At 52.0% G+C, this 18,022-nt stretch overlaps 1 protein-coding gene and 1 long non-coding RNA gene across 22 annotated transcripts in view; one reads left to right on the top strand and one right to left on the bottom strand.

The window, feature by feature from the left end:
• Positions 1–18,022, top strand: part of EPB41 (erythrocyte membrane protein band 4.1) — a 278,208-nt gene that overhangs the window by 30,135 nt on the left and 230,051 nt on the right. For 19 of the 21 annotated variants that reach the window (XM_077965637.1, XM_077965626.1, XM_077965577.1 and 16 more), the window contains exon 1: positions 8,984–9,095. The exons of 1 other annotated variant lie outside the window; for it this stretch is intronic. Coding sequence is in view for 1 of the 20 variants with exons in the window: in XM_077965492.1 (XP_077821618.1) it covers positions 15,761–15,774 (14 nt within the window). In the remaining 19 variants the exon portion in view is untranslated. Of the gene's footprint in view, positions 1–8,983; positions 9,096–15,067; positions 15,775–18,022 lie in introns of those variants that run through there. One more of the 21 variants, XM_077965492.1, reaches the window with a different exon arrangement.
• Positions 10,615–18,022, bottom strand: part of LOC144334747 (uncharacterized) — a 30,953-nt gene continuing 23,545 nt past the window's right edge. The window contains exon 2 of the long non-coding RNA XR_013404935.1: positions 10,615–12,163. This is a non-coding gene — a long non-coding RNA (uncharacterized LOC144334747). The remainder of the gene's footprint in view (positions 12,164–18,022) is intronic.

Below are 18,022 nucleotides of genomic sequence, written 5' to 3'. Positions count from 1 at the left end.
TAGCCAGGCGTGGTGGCATGTGCCTGTAGTCCCAGCTACTCGGGAGGCTGAGGTAGAAGAATTGCTTGAACCCAGGAGGCAGAGGTTGCAGTGAGCCGGGATCATGCCACTGCACTCCAGCCTGGGCAGCAGAGTGAGACTCTGTCTCCAAAAAAAAAAAGTCCAATCTCTGTCCTCATTCCAATGTGGGGGCACAAAATGGGCTCCTTCTTCGCTGTCCCACTCCTATAGGCTTTTGGGACCTCTTTGAGTTTCTCGTCACCATTCCAACTCTGCTGAGTGGATGAGCAGGGGGAGGTGGGTCGTGGTGGGGAGGGGTGGTTCTGTCCCAACTCTTTAGTATTGAGGTTGAGCAAAGAGAACCTCAAACCAGGAGTCGGTTGGACCTGGGTCTGAATCCAGCCTTAGCCACTCCCTTGTTGTGACCTTGGTCCAGTCTCTTACCCTTGCCGATCCATTGTTTTCTCATTGGTTAAAGCAAAGAGCTTGAACTAGGGCAGTGTTTCCAACTCATAGTTCCTTAGAGGAGCTGGAAGAAGCCACATAGGGGGTCGGTGGGGAGGGAGAGGGGAGGCCAACCCCACCTTACCCACCCACACCCTCTGCTTCACTCAGAACAGCGCTGCTTCCCTCTGTTTCTTTTCTTTTTTTTTTTTTTTGAGACGGAGTCTCGCTCTGTCGCCCAGGCTGGAGTGCAGTGGCCGCATCTCAGCTCACTGCAAGCTCCGCCTCCCGGGTCTATGCCATTCTCCTGCCTCAGCCTCCTGAGTAGCTGGGACTACAGGCGCCCGCCACCTCACCCGGCTAGTTTTTTGTATTTTTTAGTAGAGACGGGGTTTCACCGTATTTAGCCAGGCTGGTCTCGATCTCCTGACCTTGTGATCCGCCCGTCTCGGCCTCCCAAAGTGCTGGGATTACAGGCTTGAGCCACCGCGCCCGGCCTTTCCCTCTGTTTCATACATTGGGCTTCTATCATTAAGAGTCTGAGGCTGGGCACAGTGGCTCATGCCTGTGATCCCAACACTTTGGGAGACTGAGGCATGAGGATCACTTAAACCCAGGAGTTCGAGACCAGTCTGAGCAACATGGTGAAACCCTGTCTCTACGAAATACAAAAAAAAAATTGGCCAGGCATGGTGGTGCATGCCTGTAGTCCAGCTACTTGGAAGGCTGAGATGGGAGGATTGCTTGAGACCGGAGAGGTTGAGGCTACAGTGAGCCGTGATCGTATCACTGCACTCCAGCCTGGGTGACAGAGTGAGACTCTGTCTCAAAAAAAAAAAAGTAAAGAAAAAAAAAAAAGAGTTTGATAACCTCCTGGACTAGTTGATATCCAAGTTCTTCTTGGCCCTAAACATTTTAAGACCGCGTCCATGTCTTATTTGACCACCAGACTGTGAATTAGAAAAGGGCTGGAACTGGATCTGAGTCCTCTGTCTCCCCACCCCCACCCCACAGTACCTAGCACAGGTCTGGCTGTAAAAGGAGAAGTTCAGGATATGTCCAACTGAACTGGCTACTAATGCGCAACAGTAGACTGACAGCACTGCAGGAGCTCAGACAATAGCTGTGTACTCACCAAAGACCGTGGGAATTGCGGGAGTACAATTCAAGATGAGATTTGGGTGGGGGACACAGAGCCAAAGCATATCACAGGCCCAGGGGCAGTCCCACACTTGCACAGGCCCTATGAGAGACCTCAGCCTTGTGTTGACAAGGTCGCATGTTTCTGTACAGTTTGGAAAAGTAAACCATGTTAACCTTAGTGGAGTAAGCCCACTGTCTCCTTCTACTCTACTCCTCCTCGTTCCCACTGTGTCCTCTGGCTTTGAATGGCCACGGGCTTTTTTTTTTTTTTTTGAGACGGACTCTCACTCTGTTGCCAGGCTGCGGTGCAGTGGCACGATCTCGGCTCACTTTAACCTTTGCCTCCTGGGTTCAAGCGATTCCCCTGCCTCAGCCTCCTGAGTAGCTGGGATTACGGGCATGCACCACCATATGTGGCTAATTTTTGTATTTTTAGTACAGGTGGGGGTTCACCATGTTGGTCAGGCTGCCCTCGAACTCCTGACCTCAAGTGATCCGCCAGCCTCAGTCTCTCAAAGTGCTGAGATTACAGGCATGAGCCACCATGCCCGGCCACCTTCTGTATTCTTAACTTTTTTTGAGATGGAGTCTTGCTCTGTGGCCCAGACTAGAGTGCAGTGGTACAATCTCGGCTCACTGCAACCTCCACCTCCTGGGTTCAAGCAATTCTCCTGCCTCAGCCTCCTGAGTAGCTGGGATTACAAGTGCACGCCACCATGCCTGGCTAATTTTTGTATTTTTAGTAGAGATGGGGCTTCACCATGTTGGTCAGGCTGGTCTCAAACTCCTGACCTCAGGTGATCCACCTGCCTTGGCCTCCCAAAGTGCTGAGATTACAGGCGTGAGCCACCGCGCCTGGCCTGTATTCTTAACTTTGCATTCTTTATCTTAAGAAGACCTCCCGTCCCAGACAAGCTTCAGGCCCCACAATCCTGGATCTGCCCACTGGGTCCTCGGTTTTCCCAACTGCAAAGAGAGAATAAAGGCTGTGAAACGGCTTCATAGGATGTAAGATGATCTCTTTTATTTTTTAAATTTGTATTTATTTATTTATTTATTTATTTATTTATTTGAGACGGAGTCTCACGCTGTTGCCCAGGCTGGAGTGCAGTGGCGCGATCTCGGCTCACTGCAAGCTCCGCCTCCTGGGTTCACGCCATTCTCCTGCCTCAGCCTCCTGAGTAGCTGGGACTACAGGCGCCTGCCACCGCGCCCGGCTAAATTTTTTTGTATTTTTAGTAGAGACGGGGTTTCACTGTGGTCTCGATCTCCTGACCTTGTGATCCGCCCGCCTCGGCCTCCCAAAGTGCTGGGATTACAGGCTTGAGCCACCGCGCCCGGCCTAAATTTGTATTTATTTTTGAGACAGGGTCCTGCTCTGTTGCCCAGGCTGGAGTGTGGTGGCACAATCACAGCTTACTGTAGCCTAGACTTCATGGGCTCAAGCGATACTCCATCTTAGCTTCCTGAGTAGTTGGGATTATAGGTGTATGCCACAACATCTGGCTAATTTTTCGTTTTGTTTGTTTGTTTGTTTGTTTTTGTAGAGTTGGGGTTTCTTCACGTTGCCCAGGCTGGTCGTGAACTCCTGGGCGGAAGCAATCACCTTGCCTTGGTCTCCCAAAGTGTTGTGATTAAAGGTATAAGTCAGTGTTCCTGGCCTATTTTTTAAATTTATTTTTATTTATTAATTTTTTAAAGACTAGTCAAGTGCGGTAGTGAGAAGGAGGGAAAGAATAGAACAAGGAGTTTGATCTGTAACTGACTGTGAATAATCAACTGAGATAATTCACTACTTTCAGGCCAGTGTATTTTCATCTTTTTGACAGGGTCTCACTGGATTGCCAGGCTGGTCTCAAGTGATCCTCCCTCCTCGCTTCCCAAAAGTGCTGGGCTAACAGGTGTGAGCCACCTTGCCTGGCCATTGATGATCTCTTTTAATCTTTTCAAAGTCCCCAGAGAAGAAAAAAATGAAGAGCAAACATAAGGGACTTAGGGTTTCACAGCAAGTTGTGGCAAGCTGTGAGGTTGCAATCCAGGATAGCCCATTTGAAAGCCCCCCTTTCACTATCACCTCCTGCCTTGAGTGCGCACCTGTGCGCTCAAAGGCACCCGCCTTTCCCAGGAACTCAGCTTCTGGCAGCCTGGAAGGCTTAGCTCTGCACTTCCGCCCCAGCTGCTCCATGACCTCGAGGGGGCGGCAGACACCGTGTTTCCCTCACCCTGGCACCTGCTCATTCCAGGTTTCAGAGTCCCACATAGCCAGAATCTCAGCTCTCCCCAAACACCTCCATCAGCTCTCTCCTGCCCCTCCCTGCAAATAGCGAGTACTGCCTTCAAGTCCTGGCCTTGTCATGTCCTGGTTATGTGATAGTGAGCAGATCACCTCACCTCCCTCTGCCTCATTTAACTCATCCATAAAACAGGGGTATCTTGTGAAAACAGGTCAGTAAAGCACCCGACTATATAATACACCAACAATCATTGACAGCCATTGGGGTTTCAACAAGGCCTTCCGGAGATGTCACCTCTCCTGGGAAGGGGTTCTCCTGATAGGATTGGCCCCTACTCCACGCTGCGGCAAAGCCGAGGAACTCCTAGGCAATGGGGCCTTTCAGGGCTCTTCAGTGTTCATTTGTTGGCATCCTCTGTGCCCATACATGGGCCCCTCCCTGGGCTGCAGTGTCTGACTTGGCTTTTTCTCCATCCCTACCAACCCCCATCTCTCCCTTGGAAGGGCTGTGCAACCTCTTCCCCACCTTGATGTCTTCCTGAGGATTTTCCCCAAATTTCTTATCTTTTTTTCTTTTGTCTTTTCTTTTCTTCTTCTTCTTTTTTTTTTTTTTTTGAGACAGAGTCTCACTCTGTTGCCCAGGCTGGAGTGCAGTGGTGCCATCTCGGCTCACTGCAACCTCTGCTTCCGCCTCCTGAGTAGCTGGGATTACAGGCGCCCACCACCACGCCTGGCTAATTTTTTTGTATTTTCAGTAGAGACAGGGTATCACCATGGTTGGCCAGGCTGGTCTCAAACTCCTGACCTCATGTGATCCGCCTGCCTCGGCCTCCCAAAGTGCTGGGATTATAGGTGTAAGCCACTGCGCCTGGCCCCAAATTTCAAATGCATTCTCCTGGAGAAGGGTTGCTGACCCACTGCCTACCAATTTTCACTGTCTCCGTACCCATTCCTAAATGACTGCCACACCCCAGTGCCCTCTATCTCAAAGACTCACTGACCATCCCCAAATGTCTCTTCCCCCTGTGTCTTAACTTGGCATTTGAAGCCTTCCACAATTTGGTCTCATGATTCACCCTGTCCTTTAACTATCCCAGACCATTGTCTGTTCCCAGAGTACACCTTCACTATCCTACCTCCAACCCTTTGTGCAGGCTGTTCTTCCACCTGGAATGCCCTCTCTCATTTCCATCTAGTAAATTAGTCCTTAATGTCCAGCTGGGAGGTCACCTCCTCCAGGCAATCTTCTTTACTCCCTCAGATGAAATCACTTTCCCCTCTCTGGGCTCTGGGCATACAATTGCTTTAGGGCCTTCCTCATAGGAAGCCATGAGTAACAGCAGGAACATCCATTATTCACACTTTACAAATGCCTTTCCCTTCTAGTATCATGGGCCGGGGAAAAGCAGGCAGGGTGAGAGCCATTACCTCATTTGACTGATGAGGAGACAGGCTAGGAGGAAGTCATAAGCCCCGTAAATGAGGAAGTCAGGATTCAAACCCGGAACGGCCACACCCCCTGCCTCAGGCCTGAGTGTCCTCTCCCTCTACCATTTCTTGTGGCCTGGTCTTGTGACTCTCTGCCCCTTTGTCAGTCTCAACTTTTAATAATACGCTCAATGAAGCGCTGCTGAAGGAACAGAGGCTCCCACGTGTGCACTCCCCGCCCCCACCCTGTCTGTTTCTTGGCTTCTTTATCACCCACCTCAAGCCCATCTGAAGCTGGTGGGAGTGCCCAGGCTCTGGCAGGATAAGGAGTTCCTGGAGGTGCAGGCCTTCTCAGAGGAAGAGAGGGGAGACACAAACAGGTTCCTTCCCCCAGCCCCCAAGCTTATCAGCACCCCACAGGCCCCAGGGAACTGAATGCTCAGCCGAGGGAGGAAAGCTGCCCCCTGCCTGTCACCTTCACAGCCTCTATTACTTACCCATCTCTACTAAAAATACAAAAAAAAAAAAAAAACCATTAGCCAGGCGTGGTGGTCTGTGCCTGTAATCCCAGCTACTCAGGAGGCTGAGGCAAGAGAATTGCTTGAACCCGGGAGTCAGAGGTTGCAGTGAGCCGAGATCACGCCACTGCACTCCAGCCTGGCGACAGAGCGGGACTCCGTCTCATAAAAAAAAAAGAGTGGGCCGGGCGCGGTGGCTCAAGCCTGTAATCCCAGCACTTTGGGAGGCCGAGACGGGCGGATCACGAGGTCAGGAGATCGAGACCATCCTGGCTAACCCGGTGAAACCCTGTCTCTACTAAAAAAAATACAAAAAACTAGCCGGGCGAGGTGGCGGGCGCCTGTAATCCCAGCTACTCGGGAGGCTGAGGCAGGAGAATGGCGTAAACCCGGGAGGCGGAGCTTGCAGTGAGCTGAGATCCGGCCACTGCATTCCAGCCTGGGCGACAGAGCGAGACTCCGTCTCAAAAAAAAAAACAAAAAACAAAAAACAAAACAAAACAAAAAAAACAAAACAAAAAAAAAAAAAAAAAAAAGAGTGGTGTGACCTTGGCTTGCCACTTTAGCTCCCTGAGCCTCAGAAGCTCTTTAGAACATTTTTGGCTGTTAGGATTCAATAAGATAAAGGGAGCAATTGCTTGTAAAAGAACCAGGATCGCTGAATGTGAGTGACTTCTTCAAGAGGTCACTGCTGACAGAGGCATCTCAGGTAGCAAAGTGCTCCCTGCAGTCTGGGGATGGAGGTGAAGATTATGATGTCACTGGCAGAGGCCCTGGGTCAGGGGGCCCGAAGTCCAGGCAGTGACAGCCTCCCCGCTTCAGTGACTGACAAGGCCACACAAGGCCTTCACCCACACAAGCGCACAAGTCACCTCAACGAGAAACACACACACAGGAGGGCCATGGGACAGGGCAGAGCTCTCTAGGTCCCAGGGCCTGAGGCCCAGGGGACAGCCTGTTTATAGGACACAGACAGACACAGATTCATACCCTCTATATAAACTCACAAACGTGGGCACACCCTCACAAGCACCAAAACACACCCCCCTACACATACACATACACAAATGCACAGAAACAAGAGATACAGGATCACAAGCATATTCCCAAATGTACTCCCCATGCACAAATTCAGAAACACAGGGCCCTCCCTGGACACCCCAAACACACACACATACACACACACACACACACACACACACACTCTCTCTTATCAGGCCGGGGCAGGCACTGGCACTGCTGAGTCACCCACAGGCAGCTCAGCCCAACAGAGCTAGAGCCACGTGGCTGCCCCAGCAGGGAGGGGGCAGGGCCCATAGCAGCTCTTTAGAATCACCCCATCCACCTGACTGCTGGGGTTTTCCTTTCCCTAGCCCTGTGATTGAGTCAGGGGTGGGGATGGGATTGGGGGAGGAGCCACTGTTTGCAGAGGCCAAATTAAAGATTTGACAGCCTGCACTCTCCTGGGTGCATGAGTACGTGTGAGAGCAATTAAAAAATGCTGCTAGAGTCATTGCTATTTGAAATACATTTTCACATACTCTCATTTAATCATCACAACAGCTCTATATAAAGTTAGCACTATTATTAATCTCATTTTACCCGGGGGTGGGGGATGGGTGGCTTGTCCCAAGGCCCAAAACCCAGACTCACCTGCCTCCAAATCCCTATCTCATAACCCCCGGGCCATACTGTCTGGTGGGCAGGTGTGATATAAGTAAGTGCAAGGTACATCAATGTGCTTGGGAGCCTGGTTATGTGTGTGCTAGGCTTCCCCAGAGGATTCACAGGGATAGGGACTGAAAGGGTCTCAAGTGTCCTGATTTCTGGCCAAAGGATCCAACGCTTCTCTAGTCCCTTGGAGCCCACCTCCCTCTATCAGAAAACATCTCCCAGGTCTAAGGGCTCAGTCTGACCCTCCTCTGCTAGACTATGGGCTCCTTGAAGGCAGGAACCAGGGCCCTGAAGCCTCAAACAGGACCTGACTGAGAAGGCCTCAGTGAATTTGGAGCAGGAGGAGAGTCAGTCAATGTATGACTTTTAATTCAGTTATATATCAATATAACAATAACATCAGTAATTATAATAAATGCTACCACTTATTGGATGCTTACTCTGGGACTGGCACTTTTCTTAGCACTTGACATGGATTCTTTCATTCAATTCTTGCCACAACCCTTGAGGAAAATACTTTTATTAACCCCACTTTGCAGAGGATGAAACTGGCTTGGAGAGAGTTAGTAACTCACCCAGAGTAACTCAGGAAGTGGCAGCGTTGGGGATTGGAACACGGGAAGTCGAGTTAGTAGGAAGATCACTTTAGTAGGAAGATCACTACACTCAGAGGAAGGCAGCTTTGTCCTCAGCGAGCCTCAGTTTGCCATATTTGTCCAAAGAAAGGATTAGTTTTCCATGGTGCTCTGGCCTGGAATATTCTATGATCCTATGATTCTGTGATGAAGAGCTTTTGAAGTGTCAGGGTTGGTTTTAAAATGAAAGAGGCCATTCTGCGGGGTGGTGAGCTTCCTGACATGGGCATATGTAAGCCAGCCCAGGCCTGAAATGGGAGGGAGGGAATGAGTCTTCGGCCAGTGACCATGGAAGCCCCTGCCAGTGTTGATGGAATGGACCATCAGGAGGGGAAAAGTCACTGAGAAGAGTGGCAAGGCGGGCATGACAGGATCCAGAACTCGCATTTACGGAACGCCTACTGTATACCAGTGTACCAGACCTATGCTTGACATTTAACTTACATCGCTAATTCTCAGGAAAACATTGTAATATTTATGGTTGAGGAAATTCAGATCCAGAGAAGTGACTTGTTCAAGGTCAAGCCTGACGAAGTGGTAGGACAGGTGATCCAGGTGAGTCTCCTCAGGGTCACTTCCCTAGATCCCCTCTGACCAACCCCTCTACCTAGTACCCTTAGGGGCAGTACCACGTGTCAAATTGCTTCACACTTTTGTCATATGACGTCACACCAGTCAATCCAGGAAGTCCCTGCCCTTCCCTCCCCTGACATCTGGGGTCTATCAAAGCAGCCCCCGGTTCAGTGTCCCCGCCAGACCAGGCCACACCTGCAGCCCCCACCCCTTCCCAGCTGCGACTCTCGCACTCCTCTGCCCCGCCTCCTTCTCCCCGCCCCGCTGATCGGCAGTTGCCTGCGCCAATCAGAGGGCCTAGCGGGTGGGGCGGGGCCTCACGATGGAGTTGCCCTGTCAGTGCAGGTGGAGGCCCCGGCGGGGCAAAGTGGCAGGAACCTCTTAAAGGGCGAGAGCGGCGCGGAGCCAGAACGCGGTCCGGCCCAGTCCCCGCCGCACCCAGCCCAGGTGAGCCTGGACCACTTGGGGGACGACCCTCGGTCCCCGGGAGGGACAGGGTGAGGGACACAAGAACCCACCCCAAAGGGCTCGGACCGTCCCGGGAGAGGCGAGACCAGGGTCGAAGGGTCCGGGATTGAGGGGTCCAGGGGTCCCGGATTTCAGAATCCGAACTTGGGGTCCAAAGGAGTCTGGGCGTCTTAAAGTTCGGGGTGCAGGGAGGGGCGTGGGAGTCTGGAGAGGGGGTCCGGGAGCTTGGATCCGGAGCTAGACACGTCCGGGTCCGGCCGGTCCTGGTTGTCTGGGGTGGGGGTCCTGGGTTTGGTGTCCCCGGGCGAGTCCCTGCAGGGCGGCGCAGTCCCCGACCGCCCCCCAGCCCCGCCTTGCCCGGCCCTGCATGCTCCTGCCGGGCCCGCAGCAGCGCTGGAGCGGGCGGGCGGCGCGCAGCGGGAGGGGGCGCCAGGGCCTGGAGCCCCGCGCCCCGCTCCGACCCTTACGTAACTGACTTTGAGTTTCCGGACCCAGGGACCCGCGAGCTGGGGCGCCGGCTGTGCCCGCCAGGGTGGCCCCCCCGGCCGCCGCGCCAGCCCCACACCCTCCCTGCCAGGCTTGGTCTAGGGCACTTCCCTCTGTCTGGGTCTCCCGGGTCTCTCTGTCCGGTTCAGGCTCCGGTTCGCTCTCATCCCTGGGTTCCCTGTATCTGTCATCTGTCGTCTCTGTTTGGCTGTCTCTTCCTGTCTCTGTCCTCTGTCTTTCCTCAAGAATTGTCTCACCCTCACCTATACTTCCTGGCAGGCCCCACCTCTTCAGGGTGGGACAGGACCCCTCCTCTCCAGCTAGTTGGAGGCAGGGACCTGTCCAGACCAACCTGAGCCCGAGCTCGCTCCAGAAGTGGGGAGGGGAGAGGAGGGTTGGGGAAGGTGATTCCAGGACCCATAGCTCCTGGGTTCGGGAACGGACGACCTCCTCTCCGCCTCTGGAGCCCTTTCCTCCAGAAGGAGGAGGCTTGGACAGAGCCTGGTTGGGGCTGGGCTTAAGGCAGCTGGGAGTCCCTGTGAGAGCAGCCTAGTGTCTCGTCAGGGTCAAGTCCTCAGCTATTGAAGGGGAGCGGGAGGGGTTGGGGAGGGGCCAGAGCACTGGCACGCGCCCCGGAGCTTCAGCAAGCGCCCTACCTCCACCCAGTTCCAGGCCGGGAGGATGGTCTTGGTAGGAGGCTGGGTGGGGAAGAGACCAGCAGGAGGAGGCCCAAGGGACTTCTGCATGTTGGGGAGGGGGGTGGGGATATAGAATGACAGACCCACAAGTCTAAGGAGCACCCACTGGGGTCACTCCCTGCCTTGAATTCTCTCCTGAGTGTCAGACAGACACTTCAGAAATAACTGTAAATAAGGCGTTAAAGCAGGTGTGAGGTGGGAATTATTCTCTTTTTTTCTTTTGAGACGGAGTCTTGCTCTGTCGCCCAGGCTAGAGTGCAGCGTCCTGATCTCAGCTCACTGCAAGCTCCACCTCTCCTGTTCAAGCCGTTCTCCTGTCTCAGCCTCCTGAGTAGCTGGGACTACAGGCACCCGCCACCACGCCCAGCTAATTTTTTTGTATTTTTAGTAGAGACGGCGTTTCATTGTGTTAGCCAGGATGGTCTCCATCTCCTGACCTCATGAGCCACTGCATCTGGCCGGGAATTATTAATTCTAAGCACGGAGAAACTTTGAGCAAGGAGGTAGGAGGTTTGAGAAGAAAGAGAGCCAGAAGCTGAAAGGAGTAGAGGGAGGGAGGAAAGGGGACATCCAGTGCCTGGTAGGCTCTGCACACAGCAGAACTGGGTTGAATCCTGACCCTTCCACTTTCCTGCTGTGTGACCCTGCATGAGTCACTTCGCCTCTCTGAGTCCCAGGCTTGTCCTTTGTCAATAATCTGGACCTTGCAGGCATACGCAGCATCAAATAAAGCAATGTATATGCAGACCAGAATGGTAGCTGGTCTGATAGCAGGCCAGTAGAGTGTTTTAAGAAGGGAATGGAGTGGGGAAGCCCTGAGGTTTCCAGTGTATGTACAGGAGAGCCAGGCACCACCTGCCAGGTCCCAGCAACATGGGGCATGGGTGGAGTGCCTGGGTGTGTGGGTGGTACTCATTAAGGCCAGGAGGCCCCACACCCGGTTGTCTCCTGATTGGCCCATCCATCCACCTCCTAGACCAGGGCTGGCCTCCCTCCTGTAGGCCCCAGGTGCCAACAGAAGTTCCCACCCAGGCTGCCTTACTCCCCAGACCAGTGTGGGTGGAGACATGGTAGGGCAGGGCCAGCACCCTCTCTGCAGAATGGACCATGGCCAGGAGCCTGGCTGGCCGTGCTGGGCAGGAACATCCATCTAGCTAGGAAGATGCGGACACTGTGCAGGCCCTGTGGAGGTCCAGACCTCTGTTGGCTGAAGCTGAGCCCAGCTGGTGGAACCTAGGCTGCAGGGAGAGACCGAGGCTGGGGTGAGTGAGGAGTGAGGAGGGGAGATGCAAGGAGAGACTTCTGGAGAGGAAGCCTGAGCAGAGGTGTGGAACCAAACCGAATTTCATTTGGTTATTCTCTAAGCCTTTCCTGAGCACGTACTGTGCACCATAAACAGGTATGCCAGCCACAGAGCTGAGCAGGATACTCACAGAGGGCTCACCGTAGAGTTATGGTGGCCTGAGATTTGTTAGGGGTTTGCAGAATGGGTCTGTACGACAGCTCCTGGGGATAGGGGAGTTCAGAATTTTCCCAGGGCCTAAGATTTTCATATTTAGTTTTAATTTAATTTAATGTAATTTTTTTGAGACAGAGTCTCACTCTGTTGCCCAGGCTGGAGTGCAGTGGCACAATCTCTGCTCACTGCAACCTCCACCTCCTGGGTTCAAGCGATTCTGTTGCCTCAGCCTCCCAAGTAACTGGGATTACAGGCGCCTGTCACCATGCCCAGCTAATTTTTTTATGTTTAGTAGAGATAGGGTTTCACCATGTTGGCCAGGGTGGTCTTGAACACCTGACCTCAGGTGATCTGCCCACCTTGGTTTCCCAAAATGCTGGGATTACAGGCATGAACCACCGTGCCTGGCTGATTCTGATATTTATTAAAGGGGGGTGGGATTCCACTCCTTTATAGTCTGTGGGCTAGTCACTTTTCTCCCTGGGTTTCAGTTTCCCTTTCTGTGAAATGAGTATGGGAGATAAGTCTAAAGTCTCTATGGGTCTTCCAGCACCTATTACTATAGCCTCAGGACCTGGTTTGGGACTTAGTCTACCCCCTACCCTCACCCCACGTGAGGGGATAGGATGGAGCAAGATGAAGGCAGAGTATCATGGGCCCACAAGTCCTGTTCCTGGCCTCTGTTCTCTAATCATAATTACAGTCACTGCCTGTTAAGCACTTACTATGCACAGCATTCTGTCCTAAGCGTTTAATATGCTGCATTAACTCATTCAATCCTTACAACCTCATGAGGGAAATATTATCCCTGTTTTGCAGGAGTTTAGGGAGCTGAACAGACTTGACCAAAATCACAATGCTGGGAAGTGGCTGAGCTGGGATTTGAACTTAAGTTCAACTCCAAAGCCCAGACTTAACTAAGAGTGGCAGCCTCCACCCCATGGGTACTGAGGTGCCCACATTGCTCAGCCCTTACCTATGGAACTGTTTGACCCCTACTGGAGCAAGCTCTGAGCTCTGGGATGTTGAGGCCGGGGAGCTGGGGAACAAGCTGTGCTGCCTTTGTTGGGTGGCCCCTGGGCCCAGCTAGAGAGAAAGGGGCAGAGGGAGCAACCTCCAGCTCAGCCAGGGCCCACTAGGGGTATCCCCAGAGGGGCAGCCCCACCCAGCTACTGCCCAGGTGCCAGACCGGGCACTAAAAGGCAACCTTGGGTATGTGGCCAACTTTGGACCTCAGTTTCCCCATCTGTAAAGCATGGACTTAAATGAGTGTAGACACTCCTTGACTGCCGGGCTAGTGGCCGAGGTCAGTAATAAGATAAAGGGTTAGAGGAGGGCTTGGAGTGACAGCGACTGAGTCTGTGAAGGAAGAGTTTGGGTCAGGAACAGCTTGGATCCTGTGCCAGCTGTTTGACAGATATTTCAGATGAACAGACTGAGGTTGGAGAGGTTCAAAGGCTTGTCTGGGGCTGTGCAGCCAGTACCCCCGAGACTGAAGGGAAACAAATCAAGGGAAAACCCAGAGAACAAAATCCAGGCAGATGTGAGCTAGAACCCTGGGTTGGCCACTTAACTAGGCTTGGAGGTGTGAAGTGGCATCCCTGAGGACACAGGAGGGTCCCCTCACCTCACTGTCCTCATCTTTAAAGTGGGAGTAGTAGCAGTTTCTCCTTTGTCCACTTGCTGGGTTCTTGTGAAGGTTAAAGGAGATGAGGCATTTGTAAAATCAGGTGAGAATGTGATTGCTGGTCATTTTTCAGTCCAAAGCTGCAGTTCTGGGTTTGTGTTTGTGATGCTGGGAGCATTTCTGACAGCTCCTCTGTTGAGATGCTTTATCCAGGGGTTATGCTGGAGAGAAGCCCTAAGAATAACACCACCGGCCGGGTGCAGTGGCTCACGCCTGTAATCCCAGCATTTTGGGAGGTGAGGGTGGGTGGGTCACCTGAGGTCAGGAGTTCGACACCAGCCTGGCTAACATGGTGAAACCCCGTCTCTACTAAAAATACAAAAAATCAGCCGGATGAGGTGGCAGGAGCCTATAATCCCAGCTACTCGGGATACTGAGGCAGGAGAATCGCTTGAACCTAGGAGGCGGAGGTTGCAGTGAGCCAAGATTGTGCCACTGCACTCCAGCCTGGGCAATAAGAATGAGACTCTGTCTCAAAAAAAAAAAAAAAAAAAAAGGACACCACCACCGTTTATTGCGCAGTTGCCGGTACCCGGCACTGTACTCAACTTCACCTCTCACTGTCTCATTAACCCCTTACAGCAACTTTGTCAGGTAGGTCACCCATGCTGGGTCCCTCTGAAACCCACGCCAACAGCCCCTGTAATGACAATAGCAAACGCTTCTGAACAGTTTACTGTGTGCCAAGCATCCTTCCAGACGTATTACATGTATTAACCCATGTTAATCCTCACATCAACCCTGTGAGGTGAATACTGATACTATCTCCAGTTTGCAGATGAATAAATGAGGCATAGACAAGTAAAAATGAGGCTGGGCGCGGTGGCTCAAGCCTATAATCCCAGCACTTTGGGAGGCTGAGGGGGGCAGATCACCTGAGGTCAGGAGTTTGAGACCAGCCTGACTAATATGATGAAACCCCATCTCTACTAAAAATACAAAAATTAGCCGGGCCTGGTGGCATGCACCTATAATCCCAGCTACTTGGAAAGCTGAGACAGGAGAATCGCTTGAACCAAGGAGGCGGAGGTTGCAGTGAGCCGAGATCACACCATTGCACTCCAGCCTGGGCAAGAGGGAAACTCCGTCTGAAACAAACAAACAAACAAAACAAAACAAAATGGCCCCAATGTCACAAAAGGTAGAGCCATAAATAGTGAAGTCAGGATTTTCCCAGGTTCTTTTTTTTTTCTTTCTTTCTTTTGCCCCTCCCTCCCTCCCTCCCTCCCTATCTCTCTCTCTCTCTCTCTTTCTCTCTTTCTCTCTCTCTTTCTCTCTCTCTCTTTCTCTCTTTCTTTCTTGAGACAGCGTCTTACTCTGTTGTCCAGGCTGGAGTGTAGTGGTGCGATCTTGGGTCACTGCAACCTCTGCCTCCCAGGTTCAAGCAATTCTTGTGCCTTAGCCTCCTGAGTAGCTGCGATTATAGGCACCTGCCACCATGCCTGGCTAATTTTGTATTTTTGGAGATGGGGTTTCACCATGTTGACCAGGCTGGTCTCAAACTCCTGACTTCAAGTGATTTGCCTGCCTCAGCCTCCCAAAGTGCTGGGATTGCAAGTGTCAGGTTCTTTTATTCTGAGACAGGGTCTCACTCTATTGCCCAGGCTAGAGTACAATGGGGTGATCATGGCTCACCGCAGCCTGGACTCCTGGGCTCAAGGGAGCCTCCTACCTAGGCCTTCTGAGTAGCTGGGACTACAGCGGTGTGCCACCACACCCAGCTAATTTTTGTATTTTTTTTTTATAGAGATGGGGTTTCCCCATGTTGTCTAGGCTGGTCTTGAACTCCTGAGCTGAAGCACACCTCCCACCTCAGCCTCCCAAAGTGCTGGGATTATAGGTGTGAGGCACCATGCCCAGCCGGCTTAGGTTCTTAAAGTCTCCTCCTTGACGCAGTCATCACAGTTGTAATTCAGTAGTTACTTACATGATTGTCTCCTCACTGCACTGTAGGCTCCATAAGGGCAGGGGCCATGTCTGTCTTCTTCAGGCCGTATCCCCAACCCCTGGCACACAGCAGGTGCTCAGTTAATGTTTGTTCACAGGGACACTGCTGCTTCTAGTGGGCTGGGCCCTGGAAGCCTGATGAGCTGAGGGTGGATTATCAGATTATTGCTGACTAGGGTGTCTGCCCCAGCAAGACCCCAGAGGCAGAGGGAGGGCGGGGTTCCCTCCTGGCCCAGGCCCTAGCTGAAGAAGGGGCCCCAAAGGACTTTTTCTTTGGCTGTGCTGTGTGTCTCACTGCTGTCCTTTGCTTCCATGTGCCACTGCGGTATGGCTCCACGGCCTCTCCCGGACTGGCTGCGTGACCCCGATGGCTGCTTCTGGGTGAGTAATGGTTTGACATAACGACTGCCACGTGAGCTGATTTTAATGCATGTCCTGTGGCTCTGAGGCCACTGGGAGGTGTAAAGAGAGGCCCGGGGGTAGGGGCAGAAATGCTGAGAGGGCACTCTGTGAAGTTAGGATCCTACCACAAGCAGGGCCTACCAATTAAACATACTGGGTGCTGATTTTTTTTTGGTCACATGATACAATGCAAAGGTCTTTGGGGCAGACTGGGCTGGAATAGAATCCTTTTTCTGTCACTTACAGGTGGGTGATTCTTTGCATCTCAGTTTCACGTCTGCAAAATAAGAATATGAATACTTACGGGACACAAGTGTATTTGTTCTTTCATTCGTGTAAGCCCCACAAGGGCAGGGATTTCTTGTTCATCTGTTCACTGCTGTATCTCCAGCACCTAGAGTATAGTAGCACATAGTAGGTGCTCATTGAATGTTTCCAAAGGAATGAACATATTTATTGATGGTTTACGGTGTGCCTATCAATGTGCTTTGTATTGGATTAAATGGCGAATGGACAAAAGGGCCCAGCATGATAGGGGCTCAGTGATGTGAATTCCCTATCTATCTTCTATCTATAGATAGTGACGTGAATTCCCTATTTTCTATCTATAGATAGTGATGTAAATTCCCTATCTATTTCCTCAATAGACTGTGACTTTCTTGGGGATCAGGGCTCTGGTAAAGTGAGCTCTGGGTCTTCTGAACTTAGTAAGGGGCCAAGAACCAAGCATGTATCAATCAGCACAGAGAGGGGCCTGGCAACTGGACTTCCTGGAGAGGGAGTGACAGAGCCTCTAGTTTTCATCAGAAGAGAGGCAGCTGGGAAGATCTGGGGCAGAAATGGGAGGGATGAGGAGGGACTCTGCCCTTCTAGTACTGCCACTTTTCCTTATCCAGTTGTGACCCTGGACAAGGCATGCTCTTCTCTGAGTCTTGGAGACCTCATCTGTGATGTACATATCATAACACTTTCCCCACATAGGTGTGGGAAGGAGTTGATAAGAGTGTAGCACAGGGCCCCATTTGGTAACTTCCCAGCCCTGGGCTCATCCTGGGATTCTGGGAGGGGACTATGTGTTCCTCTTTCTGGCTCATTTCTCCTACTTTTAACTTCTCACTCAGCTGGCACTGGAATTGCAGGAGCCCCTGAACTTCCCAGCAGGCTGGCCAGGACCCTGGGACAAGGGCTGGGCTCTGCCTGGTGTGGGAGGAGCTGAGTGGAGGTTCCAGCTCAGCCACTCTCGCTGTGTGACTTGGTTCTGTAACCCCTTCTCTGCCTCGGTTGCCTTACCTGTAAAGTAGGGTTATGAAAAGACACCTCCCTTGAAGAATTATTTAATTAGAAAATAGGTGGATTAGGCATTATTATCCATATTCCTATTTGGCTCTGGCTGAGGCGACTCTAGGGAGGGCCCTGGAGAATTACATCCCACCGTGGCCCAGGGAGCCTGGGACTCGCTAGTCATCATGTGTATTATTGCCATTTATTGGCTATTTCTTATAGGCTGGGCTGGTTTTGTGCTATTTCAGACACATTATCTCATGCATTCCTCCTAGTGACCTAGGAGACCCACTGAAGCAGGCATTATTATCCCCGCTTCATGGCACTGGGTAAGCCAAATGAGTCACCCAGAATCCCACAGTTCTTTAGGGGTACAGCTGGGGCTCAGAACCAAGCCTGCTCACTCCAGGGCCCAAATTCTTTTTTTTTTTTTTTTGATGGAGTCTCACTCTGTCCCCCAGGCTGGAGTGCAGTGGTGCAATCTCAGCTCACTGCAACCTCCACCTCCTGGGTTCAAGCAATTCTCCTGTCTCAACCTCCCCAGTAGCTGGGACTACAAGCATGCGCCACCATGCCTGGCTAATTTTTGTATTTTTAGTAGATGGGGGTTTCACCATATTTGTCAGGCTGGTCTGGAACTCCTGACCTCGGGTGATCAACCTGCCTCGGCCTCCCAAAGTGCTGGGATTACAGGCGTGAGCCACCGAGCCTGGCCCTAAAGCCCAAATTCTTAGTGTGAAACTCTCCTCTCTCTCTCAAGGAGGTAGAGTGCACATCTAAATTCTCTTTGTCTATCGCCAGTGACCAGTACAGGGCTGGTGGGAGCTACTGGCGTGTTGGTCGGATGAGTAAATTCACACACACACACTGCACCCCCACCCAGGCCTGCTGCTGTAAGAGTTTTAAAGAGAAAAGATAATAGAAAACAGGAGAAGGCTGGACAGCT

Source organism: Macaca mulatta, chromosome 1 (genome assembly GCF_049350105.2).
Source record: "Macaca mulatta isolate MMU2019108-1 chromosome 1, T2T-MMU8v2.0, whole genome shotgun sequence".
NCBI lineage: Eukaryota > Metazoa > Chordata > Mammalia > Primates > Cercopithecidae > Macaca > Macaca mulatta.
Note: the sequence above shows the minus strand (reverse complement) of the source record. Positions and strands in the feature narration are given on the sequence as shown.